The sequence below is a fragment of the Aythya fuligula genome, chromosome 4 (assembly GCF_009819795.1).
Source record: "Aythya fuligula isolate bAytFul2 chromosome 4, bAytFul2.pri, whole genome shotgun sequence".
NCBI lineage: Eukaryota > Metazoa > Chordata > Aves > Anseriformes > Anatidae > Aythya > Aythya fuligula.
The window spans coordinates 29,763,606-29,781,414 of record NC_045562.1 but is presented as its reverse complement, the minus strand read 5'-3'; the positions used below and the strand labels follow the sequence as shown (position 1 = coordinate 29,781,414).

At 39.7% G+C, this 17,809-nt stretch overlaps 1 protein-coding gene across 1 annotated transcript in view; it reads left to right on the top strand.

Annotated features, from left to right (window-relative positions):
* The first annotated feature begins 1,662 nt into the window (after window positions 1–1,662).
* The window catches only part of ETFDH (electron transfer flavoprotein dehydrogenase), an 18,936-nt gene continuing 2,789 nt past the window's right edge, over window positions 1,663–17,809 (top strand). Inside the window, exons 1-11 of the mRNA XM_032186135.1 lie at window positions 1,663–1,720; window positions 2,915–3,061; window positions 3,756–3,985; window positions 4,879–4,960; window positions 5,250–5,368; window positions 5,706–5,783; window positions 8,023–8,169; window positions 9,977–10,117; window positions 11,521–11,664; window positions 15,682–15,850; window positions 17,589–17,771. Of these exons, the coding sequence (XP_032042026.1) occupies window positions 1,687–1,720; window positions 2,915–3,061; window positions 3,756–3,985; window positions 4,879–4,960; window positions 5,250–5,368; window positions 5,706–5,783; window positions 8,023–8,169; window positions 9,977–10,117; window positions 11,521–11,664; window positions 15,682–15,850; window positions 17,589–17,771 (1,474 nt within the window). The 5' untranslated portion in view covers window positions 1,663–1,686. The remainder of the gene's footprint in view (window positions 1,721–2,914; window positions 3,062–3,755; window positions 3,986–4,878; window positions 4,961–5,249; window positions 5,369–5,705; window positions 5,784–8,022; window positions 8,170–9,976; window positions 10,118–11,520; window positions 11,665–15,681; window positions 15,851–17,588; window positions 17,772–17,809) is intronic.

Sequence of the window (17,809 nt, the reverse complement as noted above, 5' to 3'; positions counted from 1 at the left end):
ATGGGCTTCCCTATGCAGTTCCCTACAGCCTGCACACTTCAACAGATTTTAAACTCTCCGTGTATTGAATAAAGGGAGAGTGTCAAATGATCAGTCTTAATAGGTGTCATAACATCTATATTGTAATCACTTTGTACATCTGATTGGATGCAGTACAGTTAAAATAATTTTGGAGTGCCGCCATCCCGCACTTTTTGGGCAGCATTTGGCTTCCCAATGTAAATATTTTTTCCCCTTTTCCCAGAGAAAATTGGTTTTATCCCATGTGAAATGAACCTCTGTACCAAAAAAAGGTGCAAGGCAGAGGCTGTTCCTTTGCATATCCATATTGAAGAGAATCTTTTCTCTTGTGAGTATGAATTCCCAAGTTCATGTAGTACCATACTCACAACCCAAAGGCCTGGAGCCTAAGGTGGTGAAAGAAATTATTTTGCATTGATGTTTTGAAGCTTTTTAAAAGATGCTTCCAATGTTTGCACTTAACTTCTTAATAATGTAAGAAGTAGAACTAAAAACAGTGTGACGCACACTTTAACTGTTTACAGAACTTTGGATTATCTTGAAATCAGAAGTTAATCATCCTGTTTCCACGACTGTACATTTTATTGAAATAATAAAAGATTATCTGCTGATCAAAATGACTTGTTTTCCAAGTTGTTTGGCAACATTTTGGGTTACTGGAAAAAAAAAAAAAAAAAAAAAAAAGTGAAATCCTGCAGGGTGTATTACTTTTAAGTGGGGCAGTCAGAACTCAATTCAGAAGAACTTGTGTACTCATGGGTGCAAGCCTTCTTGATGAGTCTGTCCTCACTGTTATTTTTGTTTGTTGTGTAAGTCGATTATGGGTATATTCAATGTCATCCTTGTTTCTATGAGTAATCAGAAGACACCCATCAGTCAGAATGTGTTGCAAAAATGTTATTGCTTTGATAACAAAATTACAGTTTATCTTTTAAAAAAGTCCTTCCAGCAGAGGAAATTGGACTAACAGTGCAGGGTACTGCTACTTTCTCCTGCAGCTTCCCACTGCACTGCAGCATCCCTCCAGCTTTGGTAAGTGTACGGGACTTTCAGTACAGGTATTTATTTCATAGTGATCTTTCAGACCAAAGGGTTGTGGTATCAGTAAGCCCTGGACTAACTATAGTAACTGCTTAAGGCAATAAATGAAGTAGGACCAAATACAGGAAAAGATCTCGTGTGCTTCCTTGTAGATGGGAGAATGTATTTAATTGGTTCTTTTGTAGCTGATGGAAGCTTTCACTCATGGCTCGGAGCAATCCCTCCTATAAACACTGCTGCTAGATTTCTACAAAGGAGGGATATATGGTCCGCCATAAGGCACTTTATATGTATTATAACAAAAATAGTGTAAAAATTCTTGTCAGTGATCAATATATTGCAGTATTGCTTAAAACAGCAAGGCTTGGGATGAGGAGGGAGCTTGTAAGCAAGCCGTGACTCGCTGCAGTATCCCATCCCCGACGTGCAGCGAGGAAGCCCGAGGTTATCCCCACAGGGTCTGTGGGGCCGGCAGGGCTCCTGCTGGCGGCAGCTCCTTGGAGCACACACGACGAGGGAGGGCCCTCCCCGCCGCCCGCCCGGCCCCGGCCCCGCCCCCGCGCAGGCGCAGCGGGGCCGCGGGCAGCTGCTGCGGGGGCACCGAGAGGGGTCGAGGGCGCCGCCATGTTGTGGTCGCGCTGCCCGCCCGGCGCCACAGGTAACGCGGCGGGGCAGGGGGGCGGCGGCTCCCAGCTCCTTGGGGCTGTGGTGGAATAAAAAAACCCTCCCGGCCCGTCCTGTCCCGTCCAGTCCCGGCGGCTGCTCAGCCCCGGCTGTGTGAAGGGCGCCCGGGCGCAGTGTCCGTGTGCGGGTGCGGGTTGTTGTGGCGCCGCCGCCCTGCCCTGCACCGGGTGGGGTTGTGGCAGAAGGGCGGCCGGGCTGCCGGCCCCGCCAGTGCTGCTGCCAGCGCTACGGCCCCGTCTGGGCCTTCTACTGCTGCGTTTTGGCAGAAATGCCGTGTTTGAAATGCCGTGTGCTGCCTCTTCACCCCTGAGGTTACAGCAAGGACTCTGTAATGGGAGGAAAAATCTCAGGGTGCATTAGCTCACAGATCTGTACGCTAAAACTAGTTACGGTATTGCATACACTGCTTTTCTGAGTACAAATAACGTCCTAACCATTTATTTTTTTTACATGAAAAGTGGAAATTAAAGCAGGAGTTGTGGCATGTTGTTTCTCTGCTGGATAGATCCTGTTTTGATCATTCGGCGCTTCAATTCTCTTCCATTTCCTTAATGAGAGACCCAAGTTTGTTGTTGCAACAATTAATGTTTCTGCAGCAAAAGTAAAGGTGAACTGTATCTACCGTGCCTGGCTTTGGCTACGCTGAACCTGTGTTTAAGCCTGAGCTTTTGGTGTAGGCCGTGACGTTTTAGACGAGCTGCCTCCTGTCGGCAGTCCGGGCTGTGTATCTCGGCGCGTGTTGGTGTCACAAGTGGTGAACTTGAATGCCCTGCACCTGCAGTTGTTTAGTCACTTCTCATGAAGTCTGAAGTAAGGCTTGGAGTACAAAGTTCAGCAGGAACTTAAAATGCGTTTTCCCCTTGTAAGCGTGTACTATCCCGTGTCAGCTGTCAGGAATGGTTGGCCGGTGCAGGGAGTGGTATCATGTGAAGAATGCTTAAAGAGAAACCTTTCTATTTGCAGATTTTTTTATTTTTTTTTTTTAATATAAATGATACAGTGTAATTGTAACTGTTGAAAATTTAAAATCTGCATTTGTGGTTCCTCATCCTCTCATTCTGACAGCCTTGTTGGGGATCTGTCACACTGGTTGTGCCATGTGTTTCTGAAAAAAAATGAAGACTTTGAGTAAGGAATGATTTGTTAAATCTGTTTCTTGTTTTTGCAGCACGTCAGTGCTTTCATGCTCTGAAGTTGATAAAGAGAGACTGCCTTCCGTCACTGCACACAGCAAGATGTGCCTCTACTGCCGCTGTGCCTCGCATAACTACGCATTACACGATTCATCCACGGGACAAAGACAAGCGATGGGAAGGTAGGTGGGAAAAAATGCATTTTTAAAAGCTTTTTATTCTCATTGCTGAGCTTTAACAACACTGAAATGTGTTGCTGTTTTTTCTTTTTACAGAAATTCTATTAAATACAGGACTAATTTTCCAGATGAAATTTCATGGACTCTCACAATGAGTGTCTTTAGTGCTATTAAACGAGATCAAGAAAACCTATAAGCAACTTTTGCAACGTTTCCAGACATTACAGTCTTTATGTTTAGCAGTTTTAAAGGTTTCAATTTCAGAAAAGTCACTGCTTAATTAGTGTAGAATAAAGTAACATGTTCAGACTAAGGATCTTGTTTTCTTCCTTCTCCCTCCCCTACAGTTTCACCAAGTGTCTTTGATGCAGCTAGCTAACTGGGCTCTTAATTAACTAACTTTCTTCTTAACTTCTGAAGATGATATTTCTGGTGTATAGAGACTTTGTATATGTTTTTATGGCATATCTTTTTACAACTTACAAAGAGCTAATTTTATAATGGAATACTAATATCATTCTGCACTATTCCAAGTACAGAAGTGGGCATTTTGTTAAGTATTTAGCCTCGTCTTATGGCAGGCAATACTGTGGAGATACCCAGTAGTCGGTATCAGAGAGCAAGGTGTAGGGAGAGAGATGTTGGGGAGAACTGGTGATTAGTTTAGTTTATCTTACTATCTTTTTTTCTATTAAAGGGGTAAACATGGAGAGGTTTGCGGAGGAAGCTGATGTTGTCATTGTTGGAGCAGGTCCTGCAGGTCTTTCTGCAGCTATTCGACTCAAACAGTTAGCTGCTGAGCATGGCAAAGAAATACGTGTTTGTCTGGTGGAAAAGGCTTCCCAAATTGGTGCACATACACTGTCTGGTGCTTGTCTTGAGCCAAGGTCCTTGCAAGAACTATTTCCAGACTGGAAGGAGCGGGGGGTATGTATGAACATACAAACACATTGCTGGCACGTCATAAATTCCTGTATCTGACTCATTTTGGTGTGACTTAGTAACTTGGTACCTTTGGTGCTTAGTACCATTTAAAATACATGTATGTTTATTTAGCAAGACACCTGTTTTCTATTTAGTACATTTTCTCTAGTTCAACAGTGCTAAACGTATATGCTGTGGCATTTGCTCTACCATCCAGTGGTCTTACAGCAGATGCACAGGATGCCTGCCACATCCTGGGGTGCACTGCATCTCCTACATTTGTACAGAATCCAGCTCCTGTGCACAAGCAGTGAGGTGGTAGATTGATGGCAATGCCAGGCTTGTCACTTCTGGGCAGTACCTCTGACTGTGCTCCACTGTGTTTTGTGCAGACGTAGTAGCTCAGGCCTAAGGTCGTCTAGGAGGGAGGACAGCAAGAACTGAGGCACCATCCCTGCCAGGACAGCCATCTGACTGGCAGCTGGCTCCCTGCTGTCACCTGGGAGCTGGAAGAAGCAGGCCTTTGACTGGTTGTTTTGTCTTAGTGGGCTGAATACACAAGAGGCACTGCCTTCTTTAAAAGTGTTTATTGATGGAGTACAAGCTGAAGCACAAACTATAGCAGGGATTTGCAAGGCCTTGTTCCAGTTTTTTAACCTTTCAGTTGTGTTGATTCTTGTCTGATGACTGTTTTCATAAGATCCTTGTTTTTTTCACCAGTGGTACTTTCTTACAGAAGTGCTTCATTAGACCTTTAAATGACTGCCAGCACGTTTTTTTTTTTTTTTTTTAATTATTTGTGTGGGTTTTTAATTTTTTTTCTTATGTATTTTATTTGGTCTGGATTGACTAGAAAAACAACTCACAGACCTATTTCTATTCCCTTTTCTATGTAGGCTCCACTTCATACTCCTGTAACTGAAGATAAGTTTGGAATTTTAACAAAGAAATCTAGAATTCCAGTGCCAATTCTTCCAGGTAAAGTTTGGTGAGGAGCTCCTTGTACCATCTTTTCAGTATGTTTTTCAGCTTTTCTATGAATCAATCAATCTTAATACAATGTAGCGCAACAAGCATATGGAGAATATAATAGCCTGCAGCAATTGCGTGTTTGTAGATGATGGCTCTAATCACAGATGATGTTATTTTTTTTGAAGATGGCACTTGTATACATCAGATGTATCTTTGTCTACATCTTACACTTTGCTTAGTGTTCTGTGTCTTAGGTGTGTGTGTATATGTTTGTGTGTATATTCTTTTTGCCTAGGACTTCCAATGGTTAATCATGGGAATTACATAGTACGTCTGGGACACTTTGTGAGCTGGTTAGGTGAACAAGCAGAAGCCTTGGGTGTTGAGTTGTATCCAGGCTATGCAGCAGCTGAGGTAATAATGATATCAGTGTGTATATGAAAAGCATTTTTGAAGCCCCTTTCACTGTGCCCCCAATTATTATTTGTACACTCACAGCATTTGTACAATCACAACATTCCTCTTAACAGAAATGTGTTATGAAAACCATGTTTCAGTGGCTAAAATCCTTGGTCCAGATCCAGCAAAGCACAAAGTGAATCATAAAGTACATTAATAATAACGTAATCTTCCAAGTTTGACCACTAGATAGCAGAAAGACTTGGTGCTTACAACCTCTGTTGGGACTTTTTATGAATGGATTAAAATGACTAATTGTTAAAATGTTCTTTTTGTTTAAACATTTCCAAAGGTTCTTTTTCATGAAGATGGTAGCGTGAAAGGGATAGCTACGAATGATGTGGGCATTCAAAAGGACGGAGCACCTAAAGTAAGTAGTCATGTTTTCCATAAGTAGAGATCTAATTTGGGAAATTGTGCTGTATCTGCTTCTAGTGATATCAGTAATCTTGCTGCAGTCTAAGAAAAATGACAAAATTCAGTACCTGTTTTTCCACTCTGTATAAAATTGATCAATTGCACCTGAAAGTTTTGGTCTCCGGACACTGTAAACTCCTTGTGAAATTAGCAGAAAAAGCCTTTGCAGAAAGGAGGTTTCTTTGAGGGTGATAGGAAGGAGGGACTGCAAGTGTGCTTTGACATACGGGAAATCAGTATTAAAAAAAAAAAAAATAACACTCCCTTGAACTCCAAAAAAAAAAAAAAAAGGCATGAAGGTGAAATGGATAGCTGTTGTCCTGCTGGTAGCTAGCAACATGTAAGAGCGTGCTTCTGGCTGGCTGCTTTTTCTTCTGTACAACTGTAGTCAGCATTTGTTGACAGTCTGTCTACCTTGCTGGGGCAAGGTACACACTGAATCTTTATACCTTTTTGCTGGTTGGTCACACTGCTATATCCAGAAGGTGACCCCCTGCCCTAAGTGCTGGACTTTGGATGATTTTTAGTGGAATCCAGAACGTGCTGTAAGTGTGTCACCTCCCTGAGCAATACACAGGGAGGAGTCAGTACCTCAGAACAATTCGGAACAACTTTCACACCGTTACCAGGCTACAGAAGTTCTGGGTACAGGTTTGTTTTTGTTGTTTTCTTCAACTTTTCTTATATGAAGTTTCTTACTAGTTTACGTAGAATTTCAAAAAAGTACTTACTTTGATGTAAAAGTCTGGTCTCTTTTTCCACTTCAAAGTAGAGGTTGAGAAGAAAAGATGCATTCTTGTTTTAAGAAAATAAATGTAATGGAGGAAAAAGTAATATATTTTTCCTGTATGATGTCTGTCTCCCCCGGTGGATATACACACGCTAATTTTCAGGTGTGCATGTTCTCCAGCAGGAGGTGCAAGTAATACATAGCAGTAATAAATGTTTTTAATGCAGTTTTTTTTTTTGTTTGTTTTTTGTTTAAGTAGGGAGGAAATACGGATCTTTTTAAAGCATCCTCAAAACCTAATCTTTTTTCCACATACTCTGGTAGAAAGTGTCTATTAAAAACATGAAGTCTGTTGACTTCTTTGATTTGTACATAAGTAGGGTGCCGCTAATGTAAACTGAGTATTTAAACTAAGTGTTTTAGTTGTCAGTTGATAATACTTCCAGTGCATAAAGCTGAGTAAACATCATTTGCCTAACCTTCAAATCAAGAATACCTTCAGTGTGTTTGTTTATACAGAACCTAATCAGACTGTGTGGTTAACGGGTAGAGTTTCACCTGGTAATCAGCACCAATCAAACAAAATGGTTTACCTCTGTTAGGTTTCATTGAAAACTGGTCTGGTGATCTTTTTCAGCATTAAACTTTCTCAATTCAGGATTCTTTTTTTAAAACAAACTTTTTTTTTTTTTTTTTCCCCTGCAAGGTTGTGTATATTTAGAATGTAGTATCCTTCCATTGCAAATAAACCTACTCGTCTATTCTAGCCTAATGCACTCAAGTATGCAAGTGAGTATGAACTGCTGCTGTGAGCCTGCTGGTTGCCCCTATCTTACTCTGAATTGCATCGGAGTTTTTGATGAGAAATTCTTTTATAACGCCACAACAGAATTACCCTAACATTATTTGTGTTTTAACAAGCAATATAATATTGGTGTAATATTTATTGTAGCAATTTTATTCTACAGTTTTATTCTGAAGTTGCACGTTCTTGGGGGGGGACAGGGCAGAGGGACAGAACGCTGATATATCTTTTTCTGACCTGGTGTTTTATTAGGCGTCCTTCATGTACATATGTAAGACAATATTTTATTGTAAAAATGAGCAAAAATTTAAGGTGTAAAGTTACAGGTTAAGATTCTTTGTTCTGTTGGGGTTCCTTTGCACTGTGTGAATGAGCAGATGTGATCATGGAATCCTCTGACCTGTAAAAGAATCGCTCTCAGTACAGATTGGCCATTCACTGTGGTGCTGCTTTAATCAATCCCCTTGCCAGGTTTGCTGGTGGTGTATCATAGTTTGGTTCTGCTCCAGCTGTCTCTTCCATCTTAGCTTACAATGATTTGTAGGGTCTGGGCAGTGCTACAAAGTAACGTAAAATCACCTTATTGCCCTGCGTTTTCTTTCTGTGGGTTTGATGTGTCACAGTTCTAACTGCTGATGAAATCCTTCACTTTTGCAGCCTACCTTTGAACGAGGCTTGGAACTCCATGCTAAGGTCACAGTCTTTGCTGAAGGTTGTCACGGACATTTGGCCAAACAGCTGTACAAAAAATACAACCTCAGGGAGAACTGTCAAGCCCAGAGCTATGGCATTGGATTGAAAGAGGTATCATCTGCAGAATTTTAAGTGTTAGGGAAAATACTGTAAAAGTGGAAGGTAGTTGGTATTCAAGCTACTTTATATAAAGACATTAGAATGATAGATTTTGAATTACACTTTCAGACTGTAGAATCTTGGATTTTCTGAAGATGATGAGAGAAGACATTTCTGAATGTCTCGACTCTTTTGTTTTGAATGCTTATTACTCTTTTATCTGTACTTAGGAGTACCTGTAAATCCACTTTCACTTCTTAATCTGATTTCAGTTATTCTTGTTTGTGAAATCTATTTTCAGTTCTTCTAGTAAATGAGAGGGGGATTCATGCTGCCTAATTTTAGGTAGTTTTAATACCTGAGAAGGGGAAGAAAGGTTTTCTATGGGTTTTCTGCATGTTCATTAGAGAGAGGAGGGGGCTGTCATGCTCTCTGAAACACCTGCATGAGCTTGACACACACACATACCCTGATTCCTTCGCCAGGCTTATTAAATTGGGATAGAGATCATGTGCATAAAAATATTTTATACTCGGGAAATACTAGGCATGAAAAAAGACCTGTTTGTCTGGAGTATGTTCAGAGTTTGACTCTTTGGTTATTTCTTTAAGCTTGTGCTTCCAACTACAAAGCGTTCACCAAATTTATTTGGCGATTTTGAAATATTTCCACCAAAATGTTTTAGATTTCTGTAGAGAAGAGGCAATTGGTGAATGCTCCTATGCATGACATAGTTAAATTTTCTAATACCTAAGTTGTAGGTGGAGTACAGTCCCATTGGAACCAGATGAGACAGGTTTCAATATGACCATGTCTGCTTTAGCAAATAGTACAGTCCAATAGGAATGGATCTGTAAAGTGAAATAGTTGGTGCTGATGAGCTGACATCCATGCTATGCACATCTCAGGGTTATTTTTACTTTGGACTGTCTCTATTTGAGTCCCATGGACCGAGTACCCTTTTGTGACTTGAATGCTTTAGATGGGTTTCTGGAGCCAGGCAGAGTTGGGTTTCATGTGAAAGGAATCCAGTCCCTGCCTTCCGTGGCTGTTCTATAATGTGAACCAAAGCGTGCTGAGTGGGAGCAGTCTGGAGTCCCACTCAAAAAGATGCTCCTTTATCCAAATTTAAATATTAGTGTAGATGTACCCTCTGTGCTTGAGAAGATCTAACCTAATGGTGCCCCATGGGTAGAAGAGAGAGTTCCGCTCCCCCTCCATCCTTACACTGGGCCAGGCACATCACTCTGTGATGTTTTGTGAATTGAGTGGAAAATTAACCCACCAGTAAAAATAGGAAAATGCTTCTGTAAGTTTGCCATGGGTCAGGTGAGTACTGGAAATTTGTAGGAGAGAGAAGGGAGGGCAACTTGTTTGACAGCAGATACTTAAATCAACTCAGCCATATAGTTAAGCCTGATCTTGAGAATGTTGTTGAGGACATTGTAATGATTCATATGAAAAAAACGTGTTTTTTAAAGAAAAAACATCAACGTAGTTGCATTCGTTAGCAAAAATATCTATCAAAATAGCTCATAAAAAGGATCATGCTGAATGAAATATTTGGGTGTAATGCTGGAGTCTGCCACGTTTTCTGATGCGTCAAGGAAAAAGCATTTTCTGGCTTGTCAAGGAAAAATTTTGGCAAATTCTTGAGTGGTAACCCAAAAAAGTATTTGTATATCATAATCTGGTCTTCAGCCGGATGAGTTCATGCATTGGTGATAGCAGTAAATTCATTTATCATCTATAGTTTACTTTATTATTGAAATGCCATTGCCTTGCAATATAGAATAATTCCTGGCAATCTTCGTTTCAGTTATGGATTATTGATGAAAAGAAATGGAAACCAGGAAGAGTGGAACATACTGTAGGCTGGCCTTTAGACAGACACACATATGGAGGATCCTTTCTTTATCACTTAAATGAGGGTGAACCCTTAGTTGCTCTTGGATTTGTGGTAAGTGAAGTTGGTTTATCTCGTGTGTGTTTGTTGTTTGGGTCTTCATTTTTGTGTGCGTTCTCTTCTCTGTTTTAATGTGAAGATAAAAAAACACAAAAATAGCAGACCAAGTTTAGTACTTTCATAGTCTTAAGTGCATTCATTCCCATATAAGGAAAGGTAAATTTGTCACTAATCTGTCTTTTATCTAGCATCTTTTATTAAGAACAAAGTGGAAAACTTACAAATACGTTCTTTTGCAAACCAAACAAATTTTGATAAAGCCAAAAGCAGATGATTAACCAGAAGTGTGCTTGCAAAATTTTCACAAAATACTCAAAAGTTAGGAAACGTCAAAATCAGTCACTTTTGCAACTTTAATTCAGTTTCCTTATTTGTGTGACAGCCTATCATGCATATCCAATCTTACGGGAGAAGCCTCAAAGTAGGAACACCATGCATTTCCTATCTCCTGTTCAGATAGGAGAAAAACCACTTCTGTGTGCACATACAAGCACTTCTTTTGTTTTTGAACTTTACACCTATGTCAGTCTGAGCTGATTCTTGTAACAGACATCAGAATGTGTCTTGTACATAATTTGAAAATCCTTCATGAACTTTAGTAGTGGAAGTAGATGCAAGCAGTGCTCTAAAAGAACTGAACAGCCAGAGAAGTCAAGGTAGTTTGTTGCTGACTCAGGATATATTTTGATAATTTTGTGAAATAAAGCTTACAGGAGCCAGAAATTATTCCTTTGGACAAAAGAGAAAATTCAGTAACATCTGTCCTTCCAAGAATATGTTAAAGGTGGGAAATGTAGGGTTTATCTTTGGGCAAGTTCTCAAACGAATAAGATAGAAAACCTGGGCATTCAGCCAACTGGCTAAGTCATTTTTTTCCCCATTTTCTGTTTTCATCTTACAAAAGCTCACCTAATTGGAAATAATTGACTAAGCTAAATAATGTGAACTGGTTAAAATATGTGAGAGCAAGGACATAACAAGTATTTAGAAATAATTGTTTACCTCTCCTTCTGGCTTGTGTAGGGCAACGAGTTTTTGAAACAAATTTCAAACAAGTTTTCTCACTTACCTACCATTAAATCATGCTTAATTTAATTTCACTGCTTTATTTCAAAGGCAGATGGAAGGTGGTTACAATGCAATTAAGGATTTCCATGCTTCAGGTATATGTAGGATACAGTCTTACAGCTGCAAACTCTCAGACGTGCTTGTACTATACTGTTAATAATACAGTGTAGTTTTGGCAGTAGTTTCTTCAAGTAGAAAGATTTTAAGGTTGATTTAGTATGAGATAGACTGAGGAGTTGATCTGGTAATACGTGGTTGTTTTATTTTCTAACTTTTGTTGAAATTTCATACTTTATTTTCATTAATGTTGCGCTTTTTTATTTTTTAAGGTTGGTTTAGATTATCAAAATCCCTATTTGAATCCGTTTAGGGAGTTTCAGAGGTGGAAGCACCATCCGAGTGTAGAGCCCACTTTGGAAGGTGGAAAAAGGATTGCATATGGTGCCAGAGCATTGAATGAAGGTGGTCTCCAGGTAACATTTTCATGAAGTTTTTTACTTCCAGTTTTCTATAGCCATGTTTGTAGTATTACAGATTCAGGTTGCATTCTGTTGGGAAACAACTGAACTATAACAAAGATGAATAAGGCCAGAAGTTTTGCTAGACACAAGGACTTTGTTATCTTACTGGAGACACCTGCTGAGATTTGCTAGGCTTAGGTTCTGTAATACCAGCAATCTTCTGACACAGTCACTTTACTTTTGAAATTACATGTGGAGTTGATATTGCAGGCAAACGTGTTCTGCAGCAAAGGTACAGATAATTCTTTGGCCTGGAAACCTGGGTGGTGGGTAGCACCACTCATTTGGCTCTTTTGGGGGGCGGGGTGGAAGGGGAGGTATTTTCCTAAATGCTTGTGCTTTTGAGTGCTTGACCCTTTAGTCAGTGATGGTGCTGCAGTTATGTACTTTGGCAGGTAAGTCCCCACCTCCTCAAGTACCTTCAGTATTTTTTATGCACAGCTTTGAATTTCCTGCTTCTTGGGAGACGGAACACTATGTTCATTTTGTTCCCTCAGGGAGTCTAAAAGATTTATATTCACCAAGACTTGAGGTCACTTGAAAGGGTTGGAATAACTTGCAGGAGAAATAGTCTAAAACAGATGTTTAATAGCTCAAGATCTTTCAAGTTTTTAACCTCGTGTGGGGATCTTGAAGCACAGGTTGCTGTGTGTCCTGGGCTGCCACATCCATCTTCTCGATGCTTCTCTCTGTTTGGAACTTAAAACCAGGCTGAGTGTTCGTGATCTGTGTAGCCTGCTTGCGGGGCCATTCACCTCTGCTCTCTGACACCTTTGTCTTTCCTTTTTGAATCTCTTCTTTAATATAAATGTGGCCTTGTGCAGCTTTTTGAAATAGAAGTAGAACTTCAGCAGCAAGGTAACTGTTGTGATAACTTCCTGGAGTTAGGCTTTGCTGCAAGTGTGAATGCCTGGGACTGAGTAATGTGAGTTCATGATGCAGCTTCAGGATTACGCTCATGATATGCATAAAGTCAGCCTGCTGGTTGATCACCTTGTGCTGTCTGAAGTGGAAGTATGTCGCATCATGTTCTTTGTATTCAGTTCATGGTAACAGCTGTGTTACTGGCTTATCTTGGAAACCATTGTTGGGCCATTGTTAACACAGATAATATAGAAAGTATCAAGATGCTTTAATTTGGGCATATTTACAAGAGGGGCTTCTTTTTCCAGCACGCTGGTTTCTGTATCACAGTCGTTACTGAATTTCTGGCTTGGATGAAGCAGTTGGATTCTGACTTCAGTTGCATGCTCCTCTTCACGCTGCTCCCAACACACAGCTGAAAGAACATGTTTTTAAGTCACAGACATTGTTTGTGCTGTTGCACAGGTGGTAGAAGTACAGCTCTTGCACATCCATCTCCTTATCTTCGGACTGCTTTGCCAGGCTCAAAACATGTCACTTACTTTGCACCGTTTCTAACATAAAAGCATGTTGCATGTCTAACTTTTTACTCCCTCTAGTTAGAATTGTCTATTTGATCATGAAGTTACATTTTTAAGTAGATTTTTTTTAATATATGATTTCTATTAAAAAAAAAAAAAGCTTTGCTGATGAGTCACTTAGGAAGACTTTTTTAAAAAGTAACTCTTCCTCTGCATATGTTGTTTGATAACTGTAGCAGTCTGACTCACTTCCATCACTGGAGTACAGGAATATTTTCTTATGTAAGTGGCTCTGTAGCTCCAGTTTGCATTTTGGTGACAGTATTGTATGAAATACATATATAAAATTATCACTGATCTAAGATTTTTCTATTATCTACAACCTTATGACCACGTTCTTTAAAATAGCTTTGCGTGAAAGAGAGAAGAGAGTAAGCACTTAGATATTTCCCTGTTTTTGTAACTTTTGGGATATGTGGAGGGAACGGACAGAGTTTAATAGATTACATCTACATAGCTGTTATTTCTTCTATTAAAATTCCAAAATCAAGGACTTGCAAATTCAGAAATTCGCATGCAACCTCTGTTTTGCCTCTGTTTTATCAAATACTTTGGAAAGATTTCAGAGTTTTGAGGGAAAAATAAAAGTAATTGCTGTTGTTGAGCAATGTATTGTTAAGAATATCAAAGAAAAAAAGGAAATTAATCATGTTGATGACCCATGCAAGTGTCAAACATATGACTTGCTTTTACAGATTCTCACCCCTGAGCAGAGCTAAGGGGAGGAGAACATCAGGTTCCCTGTTTGCCAGGGGCAGGACTTTGTGAAGAGTACACGTCTTGCCTTCTGACCTCCAAACCAACTGTCCTTGCCGTTTTTTCTGGCAAGAGGGTGTTGGCTTCTCCAAGTGCTTGAGGCTGAGCTCAGGATTTCTGTGTGTCTCAGGGCAGGGAGTGCTTGTGCCACCCCAGCTTGATGTCTTCATTCAACTGCCTGCAGACTGGCTGTGAAAACAGCCATGAAGTTCCATACCTCTCATAACAAGAACTGCTAACAGAACTGGGATGCATGCAACCTTTTCTATTACATGACTAATCTCATTCACACTTCGGCAGTATGCTGGCCTCTATATGCCCATTAAGCAAAATAGATGACTTAAAGGAAAATAGTGGATGTTACTTCACCATCTTTTTTATAACTTCAAGAACCAGTCAAGAAATCTGTCAATGATTATGTCAGTGCCGCATCATTGCGTCCTAGTAGGTCAGAATTACTCTCTTCAGCCAACTGTGTTCAGCCAAAGGTCTTGTGAAAGGAGAATACTCCCTTCCTACTACCTAATTCCTTTGAAATACTGTCATATAATTGAACTTAAGACTTCTAGTAACAGAAAAGTAAGTTAAAAGTCATAGTTGTGTTTTTAGCCTAAATTACCTTTCCTGTGAACCAAATTACTGTCTGATTCAACAAATTGCCCAAATCACAGGGAAGATGTGTGAGGTACAACTCTTCTTAGTGACTATTGTATGGATATTCAAAAGTAGGCAGCCTTGCCTGAGTACAGTGAACAGGTAGCAACTGAACTAACAGGAGAAAAGGAACGTTTTTTTCAAATTATCTTGGAAACCATTTTTTTTATTTTTTCTTGAAATAAAACTACTTCTCCGAGTTGAATTATGTAGGCTATTCCAAAACAAATTGTTTCAGGCAGCTTTAATAAAAGCAGAATGTTGGACTCGCAAGCCCTCACCAGCACAAAGAAAAGACTTTTTGAGGGAGGCTGTGTTTGTAACTTGCCTCCAGCAATTTCAGCCCTGGATTTATTTGGTAACAGCTTTCTGCTCAGAATGCTGTCTGTGCTTTGAAGCTGCTCTCTGTCTTAAATCCTAATCTCATTGGATGAGGGTGAGAATATTATGACAGGTGAGCGAGCTATTCCTTAGTTAATCTAGGAGGATAATGTGTGTTAATAAAATATACATTATGTTTGCAAATTACTTGGCTGTCTTGGGTACTTAGGCACAGTTTTTGACTGTATTCAAAGACCTTACACTTCTTGCAGAACAGGGGTAAGAGAATGATTTAGCTCCAAAAATGTATTTGTTGGATGCTGAAAAACGTCTAAAATAAGTGGGATTTGGGGGGAGGAGGGAGGATGCTGTGTGGCTTGACAGAAAAGATTTGTCAAATGGAAAAAAAAGCAGCACCAACTAATAAACTCTGAGATGGGACTGATACAACTTACTGTGTCGAAAATGGAAGCACAAATATATTTCAAAGAAATTCACTTGAAATTGAAGGAGGAAAATAGTATCAGTGGATGACATTAGCACAGTCTTTTTATAGATGAAGTGGAGAGAGGATATAGGGAAAATGCTGTCTTTTCTCAAACCTAATGCATTCTTAAGTCTGCATTCTTATTTGTTTACTATGCCAAAATAATTTGATTAAGTAGAATAACTTAAGTCAATGTATATTTAGATCATGTACATGCCAGTGTGAAGGACACTCTAGTCTCATGCCAGTTTGATTTCCAGCATGTTATATTCACTTAACAAAATGGATTTTCTTTTCCCTCTTCAGTCGATACCCAAGCTTACCTTCCCAGGTGGATTATTAATTGGCTGCAGTCCTGGACTCATGAATGTTCCTAAGATCAAAGGGACACACACTGCAATGAAAAGTGGCATGCTGGCTTCAGAAGCCATCTTTAGCCAATTAACGAATGAGAATCTGCAGTCAAAGACAATAGGTAAGATCGCTGTGCTCTCACCTGGACTTACCTTGTGTTCAGTTGGAGCCACCAACAGTTCAGCTGTAATTAATTTTCTGATGGAAATGCAAATCATGAAATGAGTGTGGTGGTTTAAAAAGATGCATACTGTTTGTTTACTATTTATACTGTAAAATGATTTGAGAAATGAAGGTTTGCTTAGCTATTCTGAAGTATTGATCCTACCGCTAGGACAAAAATAAGCCTCTAATGAGAAAACTAAGCTTGCGCTTCCTGTATAAGTAAACAAGAATAATATATATTCAGTTCCTACTGTTAAAAATTTTAGCTTTATCATTCAAAAAGTCTTACTGAAAGACTGCAGTCAGAAGGCAGAAAATTAAAAGGAGCTGATGACACGTAAATTTGAAAATTCTCATACTTCTGCTTACTTTTCACTATATTGTTGTTAGTAGGGTCCTTTTTTCTATCTTCATAGTCTTCTCAGTGTGAGATTGTGTATTTCCTATTATATGTAATTCAAATGTATTGGGGTAGTCGTCTGATCCTGACTGCATTGTAGTGTTATATTTAAGCCCTGCTTGTTCCCTTAAATCTGTTAACAAAGGCTGTTCAGGGAGATAATCCCACTAGAATTTTAGCCACTCTGGAGAACCACTACAGCCAGGTGCCATGTAATTATTTTAAAAATCTCTTCTCCGTAGTGATGGAGTCCCCTCTAGTGAGCTCTTCTGCAAGAGAAACATGCAACTGAAGGTGGCACAGAGGTGTGCTGAACTAAAGCTCCTAGTTTATTGTAACATAGCAGAGTGATTAGAGCCCTAGAACCTGTCCAAGATAATAAACACTCTATTAGGTTAGTCTGCTGCTCTTCTTTGATTATCAGCAGGCTTTATAAGCTGTTAAGAGCTCTGTCAAGACAGATTACAGCCCAGCTACTGCTCTGTGCACAGCTAGGGAGTTTTTTCAGACCCTTCCATGAGGCAGAGAACACAGACTGAATAGGTTTTTATGTATAGACAAGCCCTTAACATGTTTATTTAAAATATCTAAACCTGTATGGTAGTAACAGAGATTGGTAAAGGAGAAGAAACTTTCATTTGAAGAAACTTTTTTTTCTAATTGCTTGGCTTTAACTATATTATATTGCAGGAGATGTGTCAAGTGTGCAATGTCTGCAGCATTTGTAAAGAAAACCCAAAGTTAAGTCAAACACAGCTTGATAACTTGCTGGTTATAAAGGGAGGAAACATCTAGCACTGGTGTCCTGCATTGGGCCATAACTATAGTTACTGAAATCAAAATGCTTGTGGTTGCCGAACTTGTAAAGGAAAAGCTTTTAACTCGACAAATTTAAAATTGAAATCCTGGGTCTTAGACCAGAGGTAAGCAATCCTGGTCAGATCTTGATTCCGTCAGAGGAGCTGCTTTCTGGTAGGGATGCCAGTATAGCCACCTGGTCTGCTACCTTTATTTTTTGCCGAAGTTTGAGGCAATGCATTACTTCTTGTGGCTTGTTTAAAGAGGTTACAAAGGAGCAGTGGGTAACCTGCTGGCGACTGCTGAACCTGGTTTCTTCAAGAGGCTGAAGTATGTGGTTTAGTATACTCTAGCGTACTATTCTGAAATTCTTAGTTTGCTCCCTTCACTGCTAACCCTTGTCTTTATTCAGCAGGTTGTTTTGGTTGTTTATTTATTTATTTCAAGGATAGTCTTTATGTACTGTAGGTACTTAAAAAGTAATGTCCTTCTGTAGGACTTGATGTGCAAGAATATGAAGAGAACCTGAAAAAGTCCTGGGTCTGGAAAGAGCTGTACGCAGTTAGAAACATCCGCCCGTCCTGCCACAGCATACTGGGTGTGTATGGAGGAATGATTTACACGGGGATATTTTACTGGATACTGAGAGGAAAGGAACCATGGACATTAAAACATCCAGGTAACTTCATTATTTCCTCAAAGAAAATATTAAATGTA